Source organism: Apodemus sylvaticus, chromosome 14, assembly GCF_947179515.1.
Source record: "Apodemus sylvaticus chromosome 14, mApoSyl1.1, whole genome shotgun sequence".
NCBI classification, from domain to species: domain Eukaryota; kingdom Metazoa; phylum Chordata; class Mammalia; order Rodentia; family Muridae; genus Apodemus; species Apodemus sylvaticus.
This window is the reverse complement of record NC_067485.1, coordinates 89513450-89537515: the sequence shown is the minus strand read 5'-3', so window position 1 is coordinate 89537515 and position 24066 is coordinate 89513450. Positions and strand designations below refer to the sequence as shown.

At 40.6% G+C, this 24066-nt stretch overlaps 1 protein-coding gene across 1 annotated transcript in view; it reads left to right on the top strand.

Moving 5' to 3' along the window:
• Ryr2 (ryanodine receptor 2) overlaps positions 1 to 24066 on the top strand; it is a 466338-nt gene that overhangs the window by 436923 nt on the left and 5349 nt on the right. The window contains exons 99-102 of the mRNA XM_052156653.1: positions 5592 to 5652; positions 8348 to 8494; positions 9965 to 10099; positions 21917 to 22073. Of these exons, the coding sequence (XP_052012613.1) occupies positions 5592 to 5652; positions 8348 to 8494; positions 9965 to 10099; positions 21917 to 22073 (500 nt within the window). The remainder of the gene's footprint in view (positions 1 to 5591; positions 5653 to 8347; positions 8495 to 9964; positions 10100 to 21916; positions 22074 to 24066) is intronic.

Genomic DNA, 24066 nt, shown 5'->3' with positions numbered 1-24066 from the left:
TTTTCATTAAATTCTAAAAAGTCTTTGATTTCTTTCCTTATTTCTTCCTTGACCAAGGTATCATTGAGTAGAGCATTCTTCAGCTTCCATGTGTATGTGGGCTTTCTGTTGTTTTTGCTGCTATTGAAGATGATCTGTACTCCATAGTGATCTGATAGGAGGCATGGGATTAGTTTGATCTTCTTATATCTGTTGAGGTCTGTTTTGTGACCAATTATAAAGTTGATTTTGGAGAAGGTACCATGAGGTACTGAGAAGAAGGTATATTCTTTTGCTTCAGGATAAAATGTTCTATATATCTATCTTTTTCTCGATCTATTTGTCTGTCTGTCTGTCTATCTATCTATCTATCTATCTATCATCTATCCATCCATCTCTCTCTCTCTCTCTCTCTCTCTCTCTACACACACACACACACACACACACACACACACACACATATATGTGTGTGTGTGTGTGTATGTTCAATCCATTTTTGTCCAAAGCTTCAATTTGTTTCACTGTGTCTCTGTTTAGTTTGTGTTTCCCAGATTGGTCCATTGATGAGAGTAGGGTGTTGAAGTCACCTACAATTACTGTGTGAGGTGCAATGTGTGCTTTGAGCTTTAGTAAAGTTTCTTTTATGAATAAGGATGTGCTTGCATTTGTAGCAAAGATGTTCAGAATTGAGAGTTCTTGGTAAGTTTTTCCTTAGATGAGTATGAAATGTCCTTCTGTGTCTTTTTTGATGACTTTTGGTTGAAAGTCAATTTTATCCAATATTAGAATGACTACTTCAGCTTGTTCTCTGGAACCATTTACTTGGAAAATTGTTTTCCAGCCTTTGACTCTGAGGTAGTGTTTGTCTTTGACACTAAGGTGTGTTTCTTGTATGCAGCAAAATGCTGGGTCCTGTTTAAGTATCTAGTCTGTTAGTCTGTCTTTTTATTGGGGAATTGAGTCCATTGATGTTAAGAGATATTAAGGAATAGTGAGTGTTGCTTCATGTTATTTTTGATGTTATTTTTATGTTTGAGTGGTTATCTTCTTTTGGGTTTGCTGAAAGAAGATCACTATTTTGCTTTTTCTAGGGCATAATTGCCCTCCTTATATTGGTGTTTTCCATCTATTATCCTTTGTAGGGCTGGATTTGTGGAAAGATATTGTGTAAAGTTGGTTTTTATCATAGATTATCTTGGTTTCTTTATCTATGGTAATTGAGAGTTTTGCTGGGTATAACAGTCTGGCCTGGTATTTGTGTTCTCTTAGGGTCTGTATGAGATCTGCCCAGCATCTTCTTGCTTTCATGGTTTCTGGTGAGAAGTCTAGTATAATTCTGATTGGTCTTTTTTATATGTTACTTGGCCTTTTATATGTTACTCTTACTGATTTTACTATTCTTTCTTTGTTTAGTACATTTGGTGTTTTGATTATTATGTGATGGGAGGTATTTCTGTTCTGTTCATTCTGTTTTGAGTTCTTTAGACTTCTTGTATGTTCATGGGCATCTCTTCCCTTAGCTTAAAGAAGTTTTCTTCCATAATTTGGTTGAAGATATTTACATGCCTATAAGTTGTAAATCTTTGCTTTCTTCTATACCTATAAACCTTAGGTTTGATATTCTCATTGTGTCCTGTATTTCCTGGATGTTTTGGGTTATAAGCTTTTTGTATTTTGCATTTTCTTTGACTGTTGAGTCTATGGTATCTTCAGCCCCTGAGATTCTTTCTTCTATCTCTTGTATTCTACTGTTGATACTTGCATCTATGACTCCTGAATTCTTTCCAAGGTTTTCTATCTCCAGCGTTGTCTCCCTTTGTGATTTCTTGGTTGTTTCCACTTCAGTTTGTATATCCTGGATGGTTTTGTTCAGTTCTTTCACTTATTTGTTTGTGTTTTCCTGTAATTCTTTAAAAGTTTTTTGTGTTTCCTCTTTAAGGGCTTCTGCCTGTTTTCCTATATTTCTTTAAGTGATTTTTTGTGTTTCTTCTTTCTGTTGGCCCATTTCTCCTGTATTTTTTAAGTGATTTTTGTGTTTCCTTTTTAAGGGCTTCTACCTGTTGACTCATGTTCTCTTGTACTTCCTTTAGGAGTTCTTTATGTCCTTCTTGAAATACTCAATCAGGATCATGAGATATGATTTTAAATCCAGGTCTTGCTTTTCTAGTGTGTTGGGGTATCCAGGACTTGCTGTTGTGGGAGAACTTGGTTCAGATGGTGCCATGTTGCCTTTGGTTTCTGTTGGTAATATTCTTGCATTTGCCTTTTGCCATCTGGTTATCTCTGATTTTAGTTGGTATTGCTGTCTCTGACTCTGCCTTATCTGTCATGCAAGTCTCTGCATCTGTGTTCCTGGGAGACCCATTCTTTCTGTGTACAACAGTATGTAGGTACTCCTGCGAGACCGGCTCTCTTGTGGTTGTATTTTGGTATGTAGCCTTGTGGCTCTGATCAACTCAGTGTACAAATGGAAATTGGAAGACTCCTATCCCAGGCTGTTCCTAGGCTCTTGTGTCCTTAGGGTTTCCAGTTGTTTTTTTCTGAGCAGCAGGGGTGGTCCTACCTGTGCTGTCTGACCTCTCTGCACTCCTGAGTGGTTAGTTACCTCCTTGTGTCACTTGGATATGGTATGAGGTGGCAGAGGGTAGTCCCAAGCTAGAGGCAGAAACTGGAGGGTTTCCGCTGGTTGTGATACTCTGAGTGTCAGGGATGGTTCTACCTGTGCAGGTAGGTCCCTCCACACTCCTGGGTGGTTAAGTTGCCTCCCTGAGCCACTTGGGTATGGCGCCCTATGCCAGAGGATGGACCCGAGCTGGAGACAGAAACCAGAGGGTAGATCACTTTCTATGGAAAGTCATGCTACTGTCATGCAGATGGTCAAGTCCCTTCTCTTTTCTAACTCCTTTCTTAGGGGAAATAAATGTCAAAGCCTATTGCAAATATTGATGGGCTACTTATGGAAGGGTCCTGTGTTATTACAGGTAATTTTAACACAAAGATAAAGTTTGTCTGGAGAAGGAAAACACTACAGGCTGGCATGTCAGTGCTTGGCCTCAGCACATGGGAACCTAAAGTAAGGTTAGCCAAGTGTGCTGCAGAAAAGTAACATTCTGCCTAAGTAAAAGAAACAGACAAGGGACCAGGACATCTTGCACTAGGGGAAGGGCAGCTTCATCCTTCCAGGAACACCAAAAGCAGAAATAAAAGGACAACAAGAACATCTGCTTTACGGAGCAAACTGATCATTCTCACACCTCATATTTCAGATTGCCCTATTTAAAGGAAATAATTTAAAAAAAGTAATTAGACTGAAATCTTACATCTAGAGAGAGGCCCCTTTGAGAACTGCCCCATCACACTACATTGCATCTGCTCATCTCCACACCTGCCAGCTAACCTGGAGCTGGGTGTTATGTCTAAGGCTGACAAGGTGATGTCTAACCCCAAGTCAGTGCCATGTTCTGGGGAAAAAAATGAAGGTTTTTATAACATGTGCACTTCTAACAATTCAAAGCTCATGAGTGTTCAAAGCTAAAGTTCACCAGGGGGATTGGCTCCCGAGTAGAGACACTCTGAAGCACAAGCTTGGGACCAGAGTTCTGATCCGAAGCGCCCACATGAACCAGGCACGGATGAGCATGTCTGTAATCCCAGAGTTGGGAGGTGGGGGCGTATGGATTTTAGGGGCTTGCTGGCCTGCCTGTCTAGACAAAATGGTGAGGTTCACTAAAACACCCTATCCCAGAGTAAGATGGAGAGTAATAGAGGAAGACCACCAGTTAGCTTCTGGCTTCCATACCAACAGGCAAGAGGAGTACACCCCCATGCACTCGTGAGCACACAGCAACAGGCAAGAGGAGTACACCCCCATGCACTCATGAGCACACAGCAACAGGCAAGAGGAGTACACCCCCATGCACTCGTGAGCATACAGCAACAGGCAAGAGGAGCACACCCCCGTGCACTCATGAGCACACAGCTGTATTATACACATACAAAAGCATAACACACACACACTTCTACATATGACCACGCATTCTTATTCTCTTGCTCTTTGACCCTCTCTTCCCTTACCCCTTCCTTTGTCCCTCCCCCTCTCCCTCTCCTCCTTCCTCTCCCTACCCCTTTTTTCTCTCTCTCTCTTTTCTTTCCCCCTCTTTCTGCCTCTCTCTCTCTCCAAATCCCCATCCCTCTCTTCACACATACAAATACACAGAAAAAATGTTTCTAAGGGGCTGGCAAAACAGTTCAATGGTTAGGAGCACTTGTGGTTCTGTAGAGGACAGAGACATGTTCCCAGCACTCCCATGGTGAACCACAACTGCCTTTAACTTCAGTTCCAGGGAATCTGAAGCCTCTTCACGCCCCTCTGAGCACTGAAATATATGGTGCACAGACATCCATGCAGGCAAAATATCCGTACACATAAAAGCAAATCATTTTTTTTATTTTAAATGTACAGTACATTTAAATGTACAGTACAGAATCAACTTTTAAAACACATGTTAATAAACCTTGTAAACTTCCCAGGAATAAGACACATTTATAATGTAAATTTAGCTGTACAGAAAAGACTGTTTTTAAATTTAAAAAAAAAAAAAAGGATGTTAAGATTGCTCAGTGGGGCCGGGGTGGTGGTGGTACACGCCTTCAATCCCAGCACTTGGGAGGCAGAGGCAGGCGGATTTCTGAGTTTGAGGCCAGCCTGGTCTACAAAGTGAGTTCTAGGACAGCCAGGGCTACACAGAGAAACCCTGTCTCGAAAAAAAAAAAAAAACCAACCAAACAAAAAGATTGCTCAGTGGGTAAGGGCATGCAAATCTGACTACCTAAGTTCAGTCCCCAGAAGCCAAAGTAGAAGGAGAGAACTTAGGAAGACTTCCACACATGCACCATTACTTATGTGGCCCAAACACACACACACACACACACACACACACCATATACACACCATAAACATAATTAAATATATACACCATATACACACACTACACACATACATACACACACCATATACATATACTATACACACATACCACAAACACATATCATACATATGCAGACCACACATACATATACACACACACATACACACATACATACATACACACACCACAAACACATACCATATGCACACAGACCACATACACATATATCACACACACATACCTCATACATACACAGACCACACACACCATACACACACACCACACACATATCACATATATACACACCATACACACATATACACACCATACATATACACACCATTTATACATACACCACACACACACCATACACACATATCATAAATTCATAAACACAGAACAAAAAGATAATAGTTTTAAATTACTGAAGAAGAGATGGTGCCATTTTGTTTTCTTTCCCATAATCCTTCTAGAAATCACCTTAGAGTGCTGAGGTCTGTCCCCTCAACAGGTCTCAGCTCTTCACATTTACCTAGGAACAGGTGGTCCTCAAAGTACTGATGCCCTGGGCACTGTCCTCCTGAGCAGGTGTCTAGCCTTGCCTGTGACAGGTGCAGGCCTACAGGCTCCAAAGCATATATCTTCTATTAATGTGAATACCCACACTCTCTTCTGTCATTCCAGATTGAACTCTATTGATGTGAAGTACCAGATGTGGAAACTTGGAGTTGTGTTCACAGACAACGTAAGCCTCCTTCATGCTCATTGCTCCAGACTGTGGAGCTCTTGCAGATAGAGGGAAGATATAGATAAGGGTTATTTCAGGAAGTTACACCGATAACAATGGAGTTAATAATCATGGTGTCTGAGAGAGATACAAACACACTTTTACCATCCTATCTTACACATTCATATAAGAACAAGTTTATATGGATTTCTATTTACATTTCAGTAGGACCATAGACTTCAGAGGTTTGTAGATATTCAATGCACACCTAAGTAAAAATATAAAAAATAGTTTTACTAGGAAGAAGATGAGTGGGAGGAGGAAGAAGAAAGCTGGTAATGGAGAGGTAGGGGGTTAGTCAGAAAGAAGGTATTTCTGGGAATACCATAATAAAATATATGGCTTTATATATGCTTTAAAAGTAATACACTTTAATAATAGTTGTGCTCACTTTTTCTCCCAAATCAAGTGCATTAAAACATTATTATTTTTCTTTATTTATCTTCATCAAAAGCCTTTAGACAGAAAACATATGACCCAGGTATATATGTCAATGTGATTGAATATAGTCAACCATTACAAAATGTTGTCTTTGTAATTTACTGTTTAGTTTCAATGGTGACTCTTACAACAAATGTTTCATTTTCCTAGTCTTTAAGTCTGCAACAGCAAGGCAATTCTCTTCCCTCTATGCCCACCCTTCTCCCCAACCATTCAAGGTACTCCCAATAGCTTCAAACTTACTCCCTAAGTACCTTTCAGAGCCATAGACTGTTAGTATAATACCACCTTGCAAGTACTTTCTCATCAAATGGTGGAAAACTTCTCAGTGAGCAGGGGCCACGAACTCCTGCTTCAGAATGACTTCTCCCACTCAGGCAGTAAGCCCGCCCTGACTGGAACACCCTGGGGACACCCATGCGGTTCTCTATACCACAGTCCTTGCATAACCTTACTCTTTTGTTCAACTGAGTCTGACCTTCATATTTTCATTTCTGTGGTGAAATGCCATCTAGAGAAGTTGGATGTGAGTTAATCCTGAAGGCAGCCTGGAGAAGTCCCTTTAAACATCTTTCAGAGACCTGTTAGATTGACAGTCCCCTATAGCTTTATGACTTCTGTTTGGCCAGTCACTTCTCACATGTTGCTGGGTCTTCAGTAGTTTGGTTGGTCTCTGAAAGCAACAAGAGTAATCAAATGAAAGATGGGATTTCTGGGGCATTTCTTATCATATAAAAATAATAACTTTTAGTATAAAAATGCTCAAAGTACCTATTCTAGGCATTGCCAATTCTCCATCTGTCACTCAAGATTAACAGGGTCCTCCCACGTCAATCCACACCACAGCCATGCCTAGTTTATCGGTCATTTACATCTCCTTCCTCTTGTGTTTCCCATGTCTGTCCTTTCATCTCTTGCTAGCCAGTGACTGTCTAGCAAGTCACTTCTTACTGTCCTAGGCAAGTGTGCCACTTCTAAACCATTCCTGCTAAATCCTGTCTTTCACAAATATCATTTTTCTTTTTCTGGTTTCAGTCCCCTGTTGCTCATGAAATCTTGCATGACCCCAGCCTCCTCCTTTTTCTTCCTCTAAGATTAGAGTCAGAACAAGGGTACTAATCCTCTCCTATGAGTGACCACCATCCAGACACAGCCTCTGCGCAAAGCTAAAGGAACCCTTGGGCTTTTACCCTGCATCTTCATTGCCTCTACCAAATATGGACAGTTATACAGTAAAGAAAACAAATAATTTACATTAATTATAATTCAGGACACTGGAGAGAAGGATCAGCACCAGTTTAGAATACCTGCAGAAGACCCAGGTTTAGTTCCCAGCACTCACAGCTATGACTAACTCCAGTTCCAGAGTAGCTGATACCCTCTTCTGACCTCTAAGGTCATTGCATTGCATGCCCATACCTACACACACACACACATGTGCACACACTCACACACAATACACATCTGTGTGTGTACAGATAATTAAAAAGTAATTTATTCAATTATGATTAAGAAGACTACCCCACAAGTGGTACCAAATATGTAGTTTGGGTCATAACAGGTGTCAGTGACATCAAGGAATACTTCCGTTGCTTTTGGGATTTACTTTAGTTCATGCAATATGCAATGCTACCTTAATAAAACTGCTCAGGAACTATCCTGCAATAGATTCTAACTAATAGGTCTTAGCAATCCCAATGTGTAGATAAATGAAGACCAGAGGAGAAGAGAAAAGGAAGGAGTCAACACTGGTGGGTTCTTGGGTTGACTGTAGACATGGGTTTCCCAAACAGAGGCAGTCTTGTCCCTGAGTGACATTCAATGCCATTTTCTCTCATCCTGGATCATCAGGATCTGATGAATCCTGAGGTCACAGGGAAGCCTCCTTAGTCAAGAATTATCTGGTGCAAAATAGCAAGCAGCAAGCTGATGCTGAGACACTGCTGTCAGGATGTAGGATGATCATTTTCATTATTTGTGAAAGGATGAATTAGAAGCGTTGGTATAAAGGAAAAAATTACACTGAGCCTTTCACAAACTAAACAAAGGTAAAATGTGCAAAGAGTGAATCCAGCCAATTAGAACGGAAGAATTACAGTCTAGACAGAGGAGGCCAGTTCAGGGGTTTGTATGGAGGGAGAAGGTGGTGGCTCTTGCTGGTTCTCATGTACTCTGATGTCTGACATGCCTTCCCCCTGTTTGCTCCTAACAGTCCTTCCTCTACCTAGCCTGGTATATGACCATGTCTGTTCTTGGACACTATAACAACTTTTTTTTTGCTGCTCACCTCCTTGACATTGCGATGGGCTTCAAGACCTTGAGAACCATCCTGTCCTCAGTTACGCATAATGGCAAACAGGTAAAAAGGTCCTATTTCCCTTACAGAAACGAAAAATGGTGAGAAATAAATCTGAAAAACAATAAATGCAGCCCTTAAGTGACAATATGTAGCTTTAAGGATAGTCTATGCCTTCTGTTACAAACTATGAGTAATTCCAAGAACCCAGGTTTAGGGATTGTCTTTATGGTTTAGCTGCATGATTTTGGATGAGTGAATATTTGCCAATATCAAATCCTTTTCTGGAAAAGTACAACCAATAACAATACCTTATCAGATTTTTGTGAAGGTTGAGAACAAATCCAGCCAGCTCAGAATCATCTGCATTGAACACTACATTAGTTCATTATTATGAGACAATGCTTGCTCTGCCTGATACTATGGTATGCCAAAACTTGTTGCAGAATCAAGATGCATTATTTGCATTGACAAGAAGGTATTGGAAATTTTGATAAGTTTTAATTTAATAAGACATCCTTGTGACTTTTTAAATTGAACTATGTCTAAATGACGCTTTATCCTTGACAAGGCCATGCTGACATCGGGACAGCTGGTCTGGGTCCAGATATCCCACTCACATTCTCGCGAAGCCCCGCTGCTCATGCCGACCTGTCACTGTGGCCATGCAGAAGGATACATTTACCCATTTATCAGCTGCTTCATGTGTCCAATTGGTGGTAACAATTCTGTGCTAATTATCTGGAACAACAGGCTTTCTAGTCTAGTACATTTAAATCAGTGCCTCTCCAACCTGGACTCACAGCTACTTTTACTGTCATTAGCACAATCCCTTGTTTCCAGCACAAAACTCCTATACATGTCACCTAAGGGTTGGATCAAGGTTGTGATGCTCATGGCAACTCAAAGGCACAAAGTGAGAATCCCTGTATACTCTGCTCATTTGCCAGTCATTGTATTATGACAGAGCTTCTAGCACAGTTAACTAGAGAGGAGGCACAACAGATAGGAGCTGGTTCAGTTCCCAACACCCATGTTGGATAGCTCACAATTGACTAACTCCAGTTCCAGGGGATCCCACACTCTTTTCTGGCTTCTTCAGGCACTATGACACCTTGTGTCACATACATACAAGCACACACACATCCACATAAGTAAAATTTTGACTTATAATGCAGGAGAGCATATCATATTTTCTGAACACTAAAGCTGCTTTCTAATATGTATCAAGTTGATTCAAGTGTGAAACTAAATCAGAATTCATCTTTACTTGGATTGTGTTGTGTGCTTGTTAGTCTATTAAGTAGTCAGGTTTAGCATAAAATGCTTTGGCAGACTGGTAAAGAAAATGTGAAGATAAACTTTATTGTGAGCTAATGAGAAATAACGAGGAATAACGAGAGTATGGATCATATTGGCTTATAGTCAGAAAGTCAGGTGTGTCCGTAGAGTACTCCCTCCCACCCAGCTGTCAGTTATGCCAGCCACACATCCTGTATCCTCAATACCTGCTAAATGTTACCTTGCTTTCAGCTCGTGTTAACTGTTGGCTTATTGGCTGTTGTTGTATACCTGTACACTGTTGTGGCATTCAATTTCTTCCGGAAATTCTACAATAAAAGCGAGGATGGTGACACTCCGGACATGAAGTGTGATGACATGCTAACGGTAAGCTCCTGAACTGGCAAGAAACCACCATTCCCTGCCCCGCCATCTACACTCCTGTGCACTGCTTCATCCTCAGAGCAGAAGAGCGGGTGCCTGGCATAACAGAAGGCTCAGTGACTCTTCAAAACAGCCACTGTCATTTCAGCAGAGCATAAAGGACCGTTTCTGTTGATTTCCCACCCATCAGTAGACTTGCTGAGAGACGTAGATAGAATTGGGGCAAATGTTAGCCTGTGAGTCACACAACCCAGGGCGACAGGCAGAATGTTCTGAGCTCTTTGCTCTTTGCTCTTTGCTTACCTCACTGGCTTTACCTGGTGTTACTCAGATCCAAAGATGTATCTTAAGAGAACTGATGCTTTTGCTTTTATATTGAAGCTTCTTGCCTTAGAGGTCCTCTTTTGGTCTTGGACAGTTAACAGATGTTCCAGCTTTTGTGTTGATGTGTGTCACTATTGTACAGCTTGCCTCTCTGATGATGGATAGATATTTCTGGAATAAACTATCCCATCAAAAGCAAATCATGCAGCAGGCTGAGAAGTCATGAAGGCAGGATCAGGAGGCTGAGTGGTCACGGTTCATGCATACTCAAGAAACAGATCAGCAAGCAGAGCTAGAAAAGATGACTTCACAACCCCTCCCAAGTGACATATTTCTAGCAAGGAGCTACTGAAGATTCCGTAACCTCCACAATTGCGCCACCAACAGGAGACTAGGTGTTCAGACATATGTGTCTGTGGGGAACACTTCATATGCAAATCACAAACATTACTCTTCTTGAGCACTTAGGTTTGGGATGAGAAATTAAGCCAAAGGAACTGTTGCTGACCAGGGAGAGCAAGCTCTTTCTGTGAGCCCTTCACATGTTGGAATACTTACAAGGTCAGGGTTGTGTGTGAGTGTCAAGGGGGCTGATAGGATGAGATTTCTCTAGAACTTTCTCTGAAACTTCTCTAGAAAAACAAATGTCCTGCAAGAGTGACATGAACAAGATACTGGTATTTTGATGAATAATAAAATAGGTAATTTTGCACTTCCTTGGGAATAGAATAGAGTACCTTGAAGTACATATAAATACTCAAAGAAATTAAACTATGATAATGCTCCTTTTTACAACCATAAAATAAAAAAGTCAATAAATCTTATTGACCATGTATAAGCCTCTAAGAGGAAAATGGTAGAAATGAATGCCAACCTTTCTCTTCAAATCAGTAACAATTAAGTCAGCTTTGAGTCCTTAAAATAATAAAATTTAATGGCAAACAGTACTTTCTGAATATCATATAAAACATAGAAACTTGTAGATGTCAAAAATATTATCTTTGAGAATAACAAAGATAAATCAAGTCTTACAGACAAGTGATAAGCTGTCTAAAATGTACTCAATAGGACAAGTAAGGGGTGTTTTCCTGACTGGCACAGTTCTCCTCATACCCTTATGGAGACATAAGCCAGGGCCAGCAATGTTCCGTGGGGAAGGTGCCTGCCTAGAAGCCTATAGCCAGTCTGAGTTCAGTCACCAGGGCCTGTATGGTGGAAGAAGAGATGCCTGAAAGTTGTCCTCTGGCCTCCAATCCATGCTCCGGCACCCCACCCTCTCCACACAATGAACATATAAAAAGTAATGTAAGTAATTTTAAAACATTATAAAAATAAGACAATAGACAAAGGGTCAATTGTGTGGCTATACAATGCATAGTAATGTTAATTCATTCAGCTCACGGGTCTAAAAAGATGCCTAACTCTAACCATAAAGAAAGAAATATAGGCCAGAATAGCAGAAAACCAAATTTAATTGTTAAAAAAATATTAAAGCTTGCAATAATTCCAGTCAGTGGATTGATGGAAAAATTATCCCATTCCTTTTACTGGGGATTAGAATTCATACAGCTTTAAAGAGATTGTGCATATGCATCAAAGTCTCTTTGTTATATTAGCTGCTCATATCTTGAGACCCTGTGTTCAACTGTAGTCACAGCCCCTGAGATGACTCGGTTTTCACTCAATATCCATATGCATGTCTAGTGTTTTCCTTAATTTTTCTTAGGAATACCACAGCCTTGCCTGGTTGGGCTTGTCTAGCAGTATGGGATGTGAATACAGAAGGCAGGAAATTAGTCTCCATTTTATGTTTGCTTTGCAATTGCCAAAAGTGCTTGAGAGTAACTTTAAGGCACGATTGTGTGTCACAACTCAGTTTCAGAGGATAGATGGCAGTGGTGGTGGATGTATGGCAGAGCAGAGCAGTTCGCTTCTTGGTGGTCAGGAAGCAGAAAGCAGTAGATTCTGAAGGGCAAGGTGGCTTGGAAGACCTGTCACCAGGATCCGATTCCTCTGTCAAGGCCCCACTTCTTACTCCCTCTATGCCTCAGTACCGTTTAGATTCATCCACAGATTCATTCATTCCTTTCATGACCTACTTGTCTCCAGAAGCATCCTTGTGGACACTTACTAAACTCTTAGGTGCTTCTTTATCAAATCAAGTTGAGAAGCATGCTTAACTAAATCACAGTCTCATTTTAGGACAAGGAAGTGGGCTCTTGACTTAGCTAGAGCCTAGAAATCCTCAGTTTGAGGGACTTCTGAGAGTCGTGAGCAAGACTCCTGGTGGCTCTGTATGGTACTGGCCTTCTCTGCATAGCACCGTGAGGTTTATATCTTGTCTTTAGCTGTAAAGAGCTTAGATGTTCTGTGAGGAAGGGTGTCTGGTGTCTGGTGTCTCCTTTCAGGAAGAGAAACCCGAATCTCTGATTCTCTCTGTGGGTGGAGAGCAGTTATCAGCAGGACAGTCAACCTTTGGCTTCTGTCACTTCCAGCAGGTGGCACTGCAGCCAAAGTTTTACAAACTCTATGACTCACCCAGGGATATCTTCTTTCCTCCCAGATCATGACATTTCATTCTAAGAATCTAATTAAACCAGCCATGTCCTCACAGGATTTGAACTACATCTTTGAGAATGTAGGAGGAGAGAGTGTGAGAAAAAAGTCTATAGCTGGGGGCAAAATGGTGGTAGCGGAGGAGCCCGAGTGCATAGGCATTGTCCCAGGGAACTCTGCAGGACCAGAGGACCCTCAGCCCCCAGCCCTCTCAGATAATGAGGATAAGAGGCAGCTTGGAGGAAGTTAGCTACTCACACACTTACTGGCAATCACCTCAGTTAATTAGTAGTTCTCACACATCTAACCTGACCTTTCCATCAAGGTCTCTGACTCCTGCTTCCTGGTTCCCTGGTGCCACGCTTCCTTTGAGCCTCCTCATACCCCCACCTCTGTCTCCTGATCTTCTTCCCCCAGTTTTTTTTCCTCTCATTTTTTTCAGACTTCCTGAAAGAAGAGTATTTTCTAGTTCCCAGATCTGCTTGTTGCACTCCAGCCCCCACTAGGCTCAGTCTATAAGAAATGTGGAGAAAGGGGGTTCTGATTTTCAGGAAAAGGACAATAATTTGACTACTAAGCCCCAGACAACAGTGGGTATGCACACACCTTACCAGTGTGGCCAATTCTGTTTGGAAGGCTGAGGCTAGGAAAGCCTTCTGACCTTCCAAAGATACCTTGTCACAGTAGCTGGGACACATGGGGCCACAATCATCGTTCCCCTTGGCCTCAGGTCCGTGTGCAAAGACTCATTTAGAGAAGAGCATGGGACACCATTTCTCCTTTGTAAATATAAACAGTGTGTGTGGTATAAAGAATTTAGACAGAAAACAGAAGTATACAGTGAAAATAAATTATTTTCTTTTCTTCAAAAAGACACTGTGGATAATTTAGCCACCAAGTTTTAAGGAATCAATGTAGTGTCCCAAAGGGAGATATTTTATTCTATATTTTTTTTCAAGTGACTGTCTCTAAAATTTCACATCTAGACACAGACTCGGTAGATGGCACTAACAATCTAGATGTTGGAGCCTCCAGAAGACAGCGTGTGCAGATAGGCCTAAAACAGTTTGGGTGTTAAAGCCTTAAACCAACACTTTCTCGAGGCCTCTCTTGGCCTCACTGCCACAAAGAGCCTTTTCTAGGCTCCAGAATAATGCTTCTGGGTCCAGATGGGTTTTTTACAGTAGTGGGGGTTCAGGGCAGATAGCAACAAGGTTTTGGCTTACAAAGAACCTTTAGGAGCATGGCATTTCAGATTGATTATCAACCTGACAAGATCACACGGGGATGGGTCTGTGGGCTCAGGAACCAAGTACAGAGCCGTGAGCCAAGTTCCAGGGTTTTCTCCTTCACTGTGAAGGGAACAACTAAACAGTCTAAAAGGATTAAGGGGCAGGTGTTAAATTAGGGTGTGTAGAACTGGCCAAGAAGGTCCCACGTTGGAAGACCTTGAAGGATTCTGTCCTTGAAGGATGCGGTTGTTATGGGAAGGGTTGCCACTTGGTTCAGAGGATGTACAGCAAAGACTTACAGCTCCGGGGGGGGGGGGTGCGGTTATAGAGGGGTGGGACTGGGGAGATGCCAGGATCTGAACATAGATCAGAACTAGTGATGAGTGGGGCCTGGAGTACAGGTGTGAAGTGGGAAGTTGGGGTCAATAATGACTGAAGATAAAAATCTAGATGCTGTGAGTGCTTGACTCTGTTCCTCAGGGGACATTTGGCATCCAGAGCCATTATTATTAGTAGTAGTAGTAGTAATATTATAGATAAAGGTACTATTAGCAGTCAGTCAGTATATGTTAAGAATTCTTATTGTAACTTGTTACGCAGCGTTTGGTTAATGTCCCTGACAGGCCTGCTCTTTTCTGATGAGAGATGTGGGAGGGGATTTATAAGAGGAGAGAGGTGGTAGGTTAGAGGCTAGGGGAAGGGGATGGAGGGGAAAGCAAACCAATGGGGCTATAATATGTGAGACAAGAATAAAAGAGAAGAAAATTCAAGGGCAAATTTACACACACACACACACACACACACACACATACACACTTCCTGCTCTATTTTACCCAAGTGCCAAGTTGCCAAAACCTTATGTATTTTAGGTATTAATTTGTTCTGCATATTCTCCACTTAATTGATAAGTATAATTCATTTTAAATCTCTAATTGTATATAAAAATTTGAATTTTCTTCAAGTAAGAAATGTATTAAGTAAATTATGAGTGACATGAATATGCATTATTGTAGAAAAAAGGAAGTCTGCTGAAATCTAAAATGTACAGAATGGCCCTCATCATAAGGAATTAGAGTCCTTAAATGCTTTGCTGCTGACACCAAGTCCTGCTTTAAAGACATTATAGCAAAAACCTTTCAGTGCATACTGCCTCAGCTGTAGTAGTTGTGGGCAACCTCTTTGTTTTAATGAGCTCACACCATCTTTCTTCATTAGCCTAGACTCTAAGTAGAAACTATTCCTGCATGCCACTATATTATCACTAAGTGAAGAAGTCAGCAAGTCCACCTTCATCTAGCTCAGTTTCTTTCTTTTTTTATTCAATATATTCTTTATTTACATTTCAGATGATTTCCTCTTTTCTTGCTCCCCACTCACCGAAAGTCCCATAAGCCCTCTTCCCTCCCCCTATTCCCCCATCTACCCCATCCCACTTCCCTGTTCTGGTATTCCCCTATACTACTGCACTGAGGCTTTCTAGAACCAGGGACCACTCCTCCATTCTTCTTGGACCTCATTTAATATGTGGATTATGTCTTGGGTATTCAAAGTTTCTAGGCTAATATCCACTTATCAGTGAGTGCATATCATGATTGATCTTTTGAGACTGGGTTACCTCACTTAGTATGATGTTCTCCAGCTCTATCCATTTGTCTAAGAATTTCATGTATTCGTTGTTTCTAATGGCTGAATAGTACTCCATTGTGTAAATATACCACATTTTTTGCATCCATTCCTCCGTTGAGGGACATCTGGGTTCTTTCCAGCTTCTGGCTACTGCAAATAGGGCTGCTATGAACATAGTGGAGCATGTGTCCTTATTGCATGCCAGGGAATCCTCTGGGTATATGCCCAGGAGTGGTATAGCAGGATCCTCCTGAAGTGTCATGTCCAGATTTCTGAGGAACCACCAGACTGATTTGCAAAGTGGTTGCACCATCTTGAAATCCCACCAGCAGTGGAGGAGTGTTCCTCTTTCTCCACATCATCACCAACACCTGCTGTCTCCTGAGTTTTTGACCTTAGCCATTCTGACTGGTGTAAAGTGAAATCTTAGGGTTGTTTTGATTTGCACTTTCCAGTGATTAATGATGTTGAACATTTCTTAAGGTGCGTCTTAGCCATCTGAAGTTCTTCATGTGAAAATTCTTTGTTTAGCTCTGTACCCCACTTTTTAATAGGGTTATTTGGTTCTCTGGGTTCTACCTTCTTGAGTTCTCTGTATATATTAGATAGCCCTCTGTCGGATTTAGGGTTGGTGAAGATCCTTTCCCAATCTGTTGGTTGACGTTTTGTCCTTTTGATGGTGTCCTTTGCCTTACAGAAACTTTGTAGTTTTATGAGGTCCCATTTGTCAATTCTTGATCTTAGAGCGTAAGATATTGGTATTCCGTTCAGGAACTTTTCCTCTGTGCCCATGTCCTCAAGGGTCTTCCCCAGTTTCTTTTCTATTAGTTTCAGTGTGTCAGGTTTTATGTAGAGGTCCTTGATCCACTTGGAGTTGAGTTTAGTACAAGGAGATAAGAATGGATCGATTTGCATTCTTCTGCATGCTGACCTCCAGTTGAACCAGCACCATTTGTGGAAAAGGCTATCTTTTTTCCACTGGATGCTTTCAGCTCCTTTGTCGAAGATCAAGTGACCATAGGTGTGTGGGTTCATTTCTGGGTCTTCAATCCTATTCCATTGATCTGCTTGCCTGACATTGTATCAATACCATGCAGTTTTTTATCACTTTTGCTCTGTAGTAATGTTTGAGGTCTGGGATACTGATTCCCCCAGAAGTTCTTTTACTGTTGAGAATAGTTTTAGCTATCCTGGGTTTTTTGTTATTCCAGATGAATTTGAGAATTGCTCTTTCTAGCTCTATGAAGAACTGACTTGGGATTTTGATGGGGATTGCATTGAATCTGTATATTGCTTTTGGCAAGATGGCCATTTTAACTATATTAATCCTGCCAATCCATGAGCATGGAAGATTTTCCATTTTCTGAGGTTTTCGATTTCCTTCTTCAGAGATCTGAATTTCTTGTCATATAGGTCTTTCACTTGTTTGGTTAGAGTCACCCCAAGATACTTTGTGGTGTTTGTGGCTATTGTGAAGGGTGTCATTTCCCTAAGTTCTTTCTCAGTCTGCTTATCCTTTGAGTATAGAAATGCTACTGATTTGCTTGAGTTGATTTTGTAACCAGCCACTTTGCTGAAGTTATTTATCAGATGTAGGAGTTCTTTGGTAGTTTTTTGGGTCACTTAAGTATACTATCATATCATCTGCAAATAATGATAGTTTGACTTCTTCCTTTCCAATTTGTATCCCTTTGACCTTCTTTTGTTGTCTAATTGCTCTAGCTAGGACTTCAAGAACTATATTGAAAAGATATGGAGAGGGGGGCAACCTTGTCTAGTCTCTGATTTTAGTGGTATTGTTTCAAGTTTCTCTCCATTTAGTTTGATGTTGGCTACTGGTTTGCTGTATATTGCTTTAACTATGTTTAGATATGGGCCTTGAATTCCTGTCCTTTCCAAGACTTTTAGCATGAAAGGATGCTGAATTTTGTCAAATGCCTTTTCAGCATCTAATGAAATGATCATGTGGTTTTTTTCTTTGAGTTTGTTTATATAGTAGATAGCTTTGATGGATTTCCATATATTGAACCATCCCTGCATCCCTGGGATGAAGCCTACTTGATTGTGGTGGATGATTGTTTTGATGTGTTCTTGGATTCAGTGGGCAAGAATTTTATTGAGTATTTTTGCATCAATATTTGTAAGGGAAATTGGCCTGAAATTCTCTTTCTTAGTTGGATCTTTGTGTGGTTTTGGTATCAGCGTAATTGTGGCTTTGTGGAAGGAGTTGGGTATTGTTCCTTCTGTTTCTATTTGGTGGAATAGTTTGAAGAGTATTGGTGTCTTCTTTGAAGGTCTGATAGAATTCTGCACTAAAATGATCTGTGCTTTTTTTTTTTTTTTTTTTTTTTTGGTTGGAAGGCTTTCTATGACCCCTTCTAATTTTTTAGGGGTTATGGGTCTGTTTAGATTATCTATTTGATCCTGATTTAATTTTGGTATTTGGTATCTGTCTAAGAAACTGTCCATTTCCTCCAGATTCTCCAGTTGTGTTGAGGACAGGCTTTTGTAGTAGGATCTGATGTTTTTTTTTTTTAATTTCCTCAGTTTCTGTTGGTATATCTCCCTTTTCATTTCTAATTTTGTTAATTTGGATACTTTCTCTGTGCCCTTTGGTTAGTCTGGCTAAGAGTTTATCTATCTTGTTGATTTTTTCAAAGAACCAGCTCCTGGTTTTGTTGATTCTTTGTATGGTTCTCTTAGATTCTACTTGATTGATTTCAGTCCTGAGTTTGATGATTTCCTGTCTTCTTCTCCTCGTGGGTGAATTAGCTTTTTTTTGTTCCAGGGCTTTCAGTTGTTCTGTTAAGCTTCTAGTGTATGTTCTCTCCAATTTCTTTTTGGAGGCACTCAAAGCTATGAGTTTTCCTCTTAGCACTGCTTTCATTGTGTCCCATAGATTTGGGTATGTTGGGCCTTCATTTTTGTTAAATTCTAAAAAAATCTTTGATTAGTTTCTTTATTTCTTCCTTGACCAAGGTATCATTGAGTAGAGTATTGTTCAGTTTCCATGTGTATGTGAGCTTTCTGTTTTTTATTGTTATTAAAGACCACTTTTACTTGATAGTGATCTGATAGGAGGCATGGGATTATTTTGATTTTCTTATATTTGTTGAGGTCTGTCTTGTGACCAAGTATATGATTAATTTTGGAGAAGGTACCATGAGGTGCTGTGAAAAAGGTATATTCTTTTGCTTTGGGATGAAAAGTTCTCTATATATATATCTGTTAAATCCAATTGGTCCAAAGCTTCGATTAGTTTCACTGTGTCCCTGTTTAGTTTCTGTTTTCCTGATCGGTTCTTTGAGGAGAGTGGAGTGTTGAAGTCACCCACGATTATTGGGTTAGGTGCAATGTGTGCTTTGAGCTTTAGTAAAGATTCTTTTATGAATGAGGGTGCCCTTGCATTTGGAGCATAGATGTTCAGGATTGAGAGTTCTTCTTGTTGGATTTTTCCTTTGACCAGCAAGAAGTGTCCTTCCATGTCTCTTTTGATGACATTAGGTTGAAAGTCTATTTTATCTCATATTAGAATGGCAACTCTGGCTTGTTTCCTGAGACCATTTGCTTGTAGAATTGTCTTCCAGCCTTTGACTCTAAGGTAGTTTTTGTCTTTGACACTGAGGTGTGTTTCCTGTATGCAGCAAAATGCAGGGTTCTGTTTATGTATCCAGTCTGTTAGTCTATGTCTTTTTATTGGGGAATTGAGTCCATTGATGTTAAGAGATATTAAGGAGTAGTGGTTATTGCTTCCTATCATTTTTGATGTTAATTTTATACTTGTGTGGTTATCTTCTTTTGGGTTTGATGAAAGAAGTTTAATATTCTGCTTTTTCCAGGGTATAGTTTCCCTTGTTGCAATGGTGCTTTCCCCCTATTATCCTTTGTAGGGCTGGGTTTGTGGAAAGATATTGTGTAAATTTGGTTTTATCTTGTAAGATCTTGGTTTCTCCATCGTTATAGTGATCGAGAGTTTTGCTGGGTATAGCAGTCTTGGCTGGCATTTGTGTTCTCTTAGAGTCTGTATGAGTTCCGCCCAGGATCTTCTAGCTTTCATGGTCTCTGGTGAGAAGTCTGGTGTAATTCTTCTTTTATATGTTACTTGTCCGTTTTCTCTTACTGTCTTAAGTAATCTTTCTTTGTTTAGTACATTTAGGGTTTTGATTATTATGTGACAGGAAGTATTTCTGTTCTGGTCCAGTCTGTTTGGGGTTCTGTAGGCTTCTTGTATAATCATTGGCATCTCTCTCTTTAGGTTAGGGAAGTTTTCTTCCATAATTTTGTTGAAGATATTTGCTGGACCTTTAAGTTGTAAATCTTCATTCTCATCAATGCCTATAATCCTTAGGTTTGGCTTTCTCATTGTGTCCTGGGTTTCCTGGATGTTTTGAGTTACAAGCTTTTTGCATTTTGTATTTTCTTTTACTGTTGAGTCCATGGTTTCTGTGGTATCTTCGGCATCTGAGATTCTTTCTTCTATCTCTTGTATTCTGTTGTTGATATTTGCATCTTTGGCCCCTGATTTCTTCCCAAGGTTTTCTATCTCCAAAGTTGTCTCCCTTTGTGAGTTCTTAGTTGTTTCTATTTCTGTTTTTAGATCCTGGATGTTTTTGCTCAGTTTCTTCACTTGCTTGTTTGTGTTTTCCTCTAATTCTTTGAGAGTTTTTTGTGTTTTCTCTTTCATGACTTCTGCCTGTTGATCAAAGTTCTCCTGTATTTCTTTAAATGATTTTTGCATTTCCTCCTTATTGGCTACTAACTTATGACCCATATTCTCCTGAATTTCTTTAAGTGATTTTTGTGTTTCCCTTGTAATGGCTTCTAGCTTTTGATCATTTTTCTCCTGAATTTCTTTAAGAGATTTATTTATGTCCTTCATGTGTTCCTCTAACAGCATCCTGACCAGTGATTTTAAATCCAAATCTTGTTTTTCTGGTGTGTTGGGGTATCCAGGACTAGCTGTTGTTGGAGAATTGGGATAAGATGCTGCCATAATGCCTTGGTTTCTGTATGTAACATTCCTATGTTTGCCTTTAGCCATCTGGTTCTCACTGGCATTAGATGGTCTTATAGTCATTGGCTGGTGCTTCAACCTCCTGTGGACCTTTAAGGTTAATTCGTGACACTGGATGACTGGGTTTCCTCTGGCACAGATTGCTGATATGCTGCCTTCCTCCTTTGTGCCTTTGGAGCCCCACTGAGTCTTGCCTCAAGCAATGTTATACTTGGGTTGTCTCAGTGAACCAGCTATTCCCATCTACTCTGTCATGGAGCGAAAATGGCGGCAGAGAGTCACTCCCTCTGTTGATCCTCATATATGACACAGGCCCCACAACAGGGTGGCTGGCAAATGAACCGCCTATGTGCTCACGTCTTAGGTGCAGGCAGACTCCTGGTAGTTTGCACCCGCAGAGATCTCAAGCTTAGGATAATTCAGTACCTAGTGATGCTTTTCTGCCCTGGTAGGCAGTGAAAATGGCTGCGAGGATTCACTCCCTCTGCTGCTCTCTACATAGGACACAGGCCCCACAACCGGCTGGCTGGCAGACGAACTGCCTATATGCTCAGGTCCTCAGAGCAGGCAGACCCCTGGTGGTTTGCACCCCCAGAGATCTTAAGCTCAGGATAATACTGCACCTAGTGATGCTTTTCTGCCCCCACAGGTAGCAAAACTCCTAGCTCTGTTTCTAAGATTCCATCTTTTACTCCATTAGGCTTTTAATTTCTTGTTCCATGTCTGTGTCATTGTGGAAATAACTAGACAATATAGTTTTATATAGCTCATATTACAATAAGGTGATTGTAAATGCTATGTCACCTCATGTGCTTCAGGGTGCTAATGACATACTTCTCTGTCTCTCCCAAGTGGCACAGGTCTAAACAGAGTGAACAGTGTAGAGCTTTACTCAGGAGAGATTGCAAGAGCCACAGTCCTATCACATGAAGGAGGATTGAAACAGACAGATGACACAGAACACAGAGATCATTCTCATTCAGAGTGAGAATTTAGAGAGAAAGACTCATGTTAGTGGAGTGTCAAGGTGGGTAGCAAGCCTCAGAAGTGTCTGTTCCTGTCTTCCAGTGTTACATGTTCCACATGTATGTGGGTGTCCGCGCTGGAGGGGGCATTGGTGATGAAATTGAAGACCCAGCAGGAGACGAGTATGAGATCTACCGCATCATCTTTGACATCACATTCTTCTTCTTTGTGATTGTCATCCTTTTGGCCATCATACAAGGTAAGCCACACCCAACTGTGGCTTTTGGGTATCTTGATCTTGAGTCATCTGCTGTTGAAGCCAAAATGCAAGGTGGGCAAACAGTATAACGTTTTCTGTCAAGGGCAAATGGAACCTTTTCTTCTAGTATTTCTTCCTTGTGAAATCTCTAGAGGAAAAAATAGAAAAATATGTGTTGATGCAAACAAACCAACCTCATAGCTTTACACTTAAAAGGGAATAAGAATTTACTCTTGAACCCAATTTGAGTAATGACATTGTGGGAATGCAGATTTATGTTACCCCAAATCTTTTGTTCTAACATGAAGGTGGTTTTATAAAGCTTTATATTTTTACAGAACAAAAGAGGAGTCATAAATCAAGGCAAGGTAAAAACAACACAAAACAAAAAAATATTGATGAGGATATAAGAGAAACAGGTATAGGAAGATGGGGAAAGCTTTCCTATAGGCTTTAGAAGCTATCAGATGACATTCTTAGTTTTGGGGTTGGTGAAAGCTAGGGTTTTGCTAAGTTAATGTGTTCTAAAAGGTTTTTAATTGATTAATCATAGAATGTAAGCTTCTACCCAAAAGCAGTCAAAGAATGGGCTATTCAAGGGTCTAAAGGTAGCCCAAGATAAGATAATTAGCAGTGTGTGTGTGTGTGTGTGTGTGCATGTAGAGAGCAGAAGTTCAGGAGTCATATACTTTGGGTTTTGGGAGTGGAGGAGGGTCTTTCACTGTTGTCCGGGGCTCTTCATTTATACTCAGAAATCACTGAGTCACAGACACTTGTGCCCATTTTGTGAGAATTTCCATACCAGGTGCTGGGATTACAGGATCACTCTACCATCTCTACCTTTTAAAATCATAGGAATCAAACTCAGGTCCTCGTGTTTGCATGACATGCCCTTAACAGACTGAGCAATCTTCTCAGCCTGTTTAATCTCTACTTATGGGGGGGGGAGTATTCTACAGTGTTTGACGATAAGTCCTGCAGCCTTACCAATTTTGAAAGCTTGGAGAAGCTGTGAACCATTAAGTCTGAGGCAATAGCTCAGGTTATTAAAATCTCTAAGCTCTACAATTGTGGATAGGTTTCAAACAAGGGCATCAGTTCAAGTCCCCACTACAGTAGTTGGTACCTGATTAGTTCAGCATATAAAACCATATCATTACTGTACAGCATTTTATTGGTGACTACCTACTATGTGTTAGTTATGTCTGGTAACTCATGTTACCCTTCACTGGCATCACGAGGACTATGCTAACACTTAGAATTTCCATGGGAACTAACTAAGCTATGGAAAGTCTCAGTAACTTGGCCAAAGTGTGCAGCAGCCCAGGCTGGGGTTGAAATCCATAGCCAGTCTGAGCAGATTGGATTCAGATTCTTCCCCTGCAGCCATAGAGCCGAGGGAATGACAATTTTTTCCTCTTCCTCTGGCTAACTTACAGTAAGATCTTTCTCTCTCAGAAAGTCACTCCTGTCTTAATTTTCTATTCAGCACATTTATCCCGGCTTACATTAAATGTCTGTAAACATGACATTATCCTTTATATTTCACAGATGTGAGATGATACTGGTAAAGTACTCAGATAAGTATAAAGGGCTCATAATCCATCTGCAATGTCTTTATGGAAGGAAGCAATGTTGCTTTATAAGTAGGCAAAGTTTGGGCTGGAAAGATGACTTAGCTATTTGACTTCGCACCTAGTTTTTGCCCAAAAGATTAAGTTCTCAGTGCCATAGAGGGCAGCTCACAACTCTAACTACAGATCCAGTACCCGCTTCTGGGTTCTGTGGGCACTAGCACATATGTGGATGTATACTCATAGACATACACATAAGTAAAAGAAATAATATTTTAAGAAGAAAAATGTCAAAATTTTTGGAAGAAATAATTAGAAAGTCACAGAACAGAAATGAGACAAAACCCTAACAATTGCACTTAACAAACATTCATCACATTTGATAAAATTATAGAGTTTATGAGGTTGGTAGATATTTC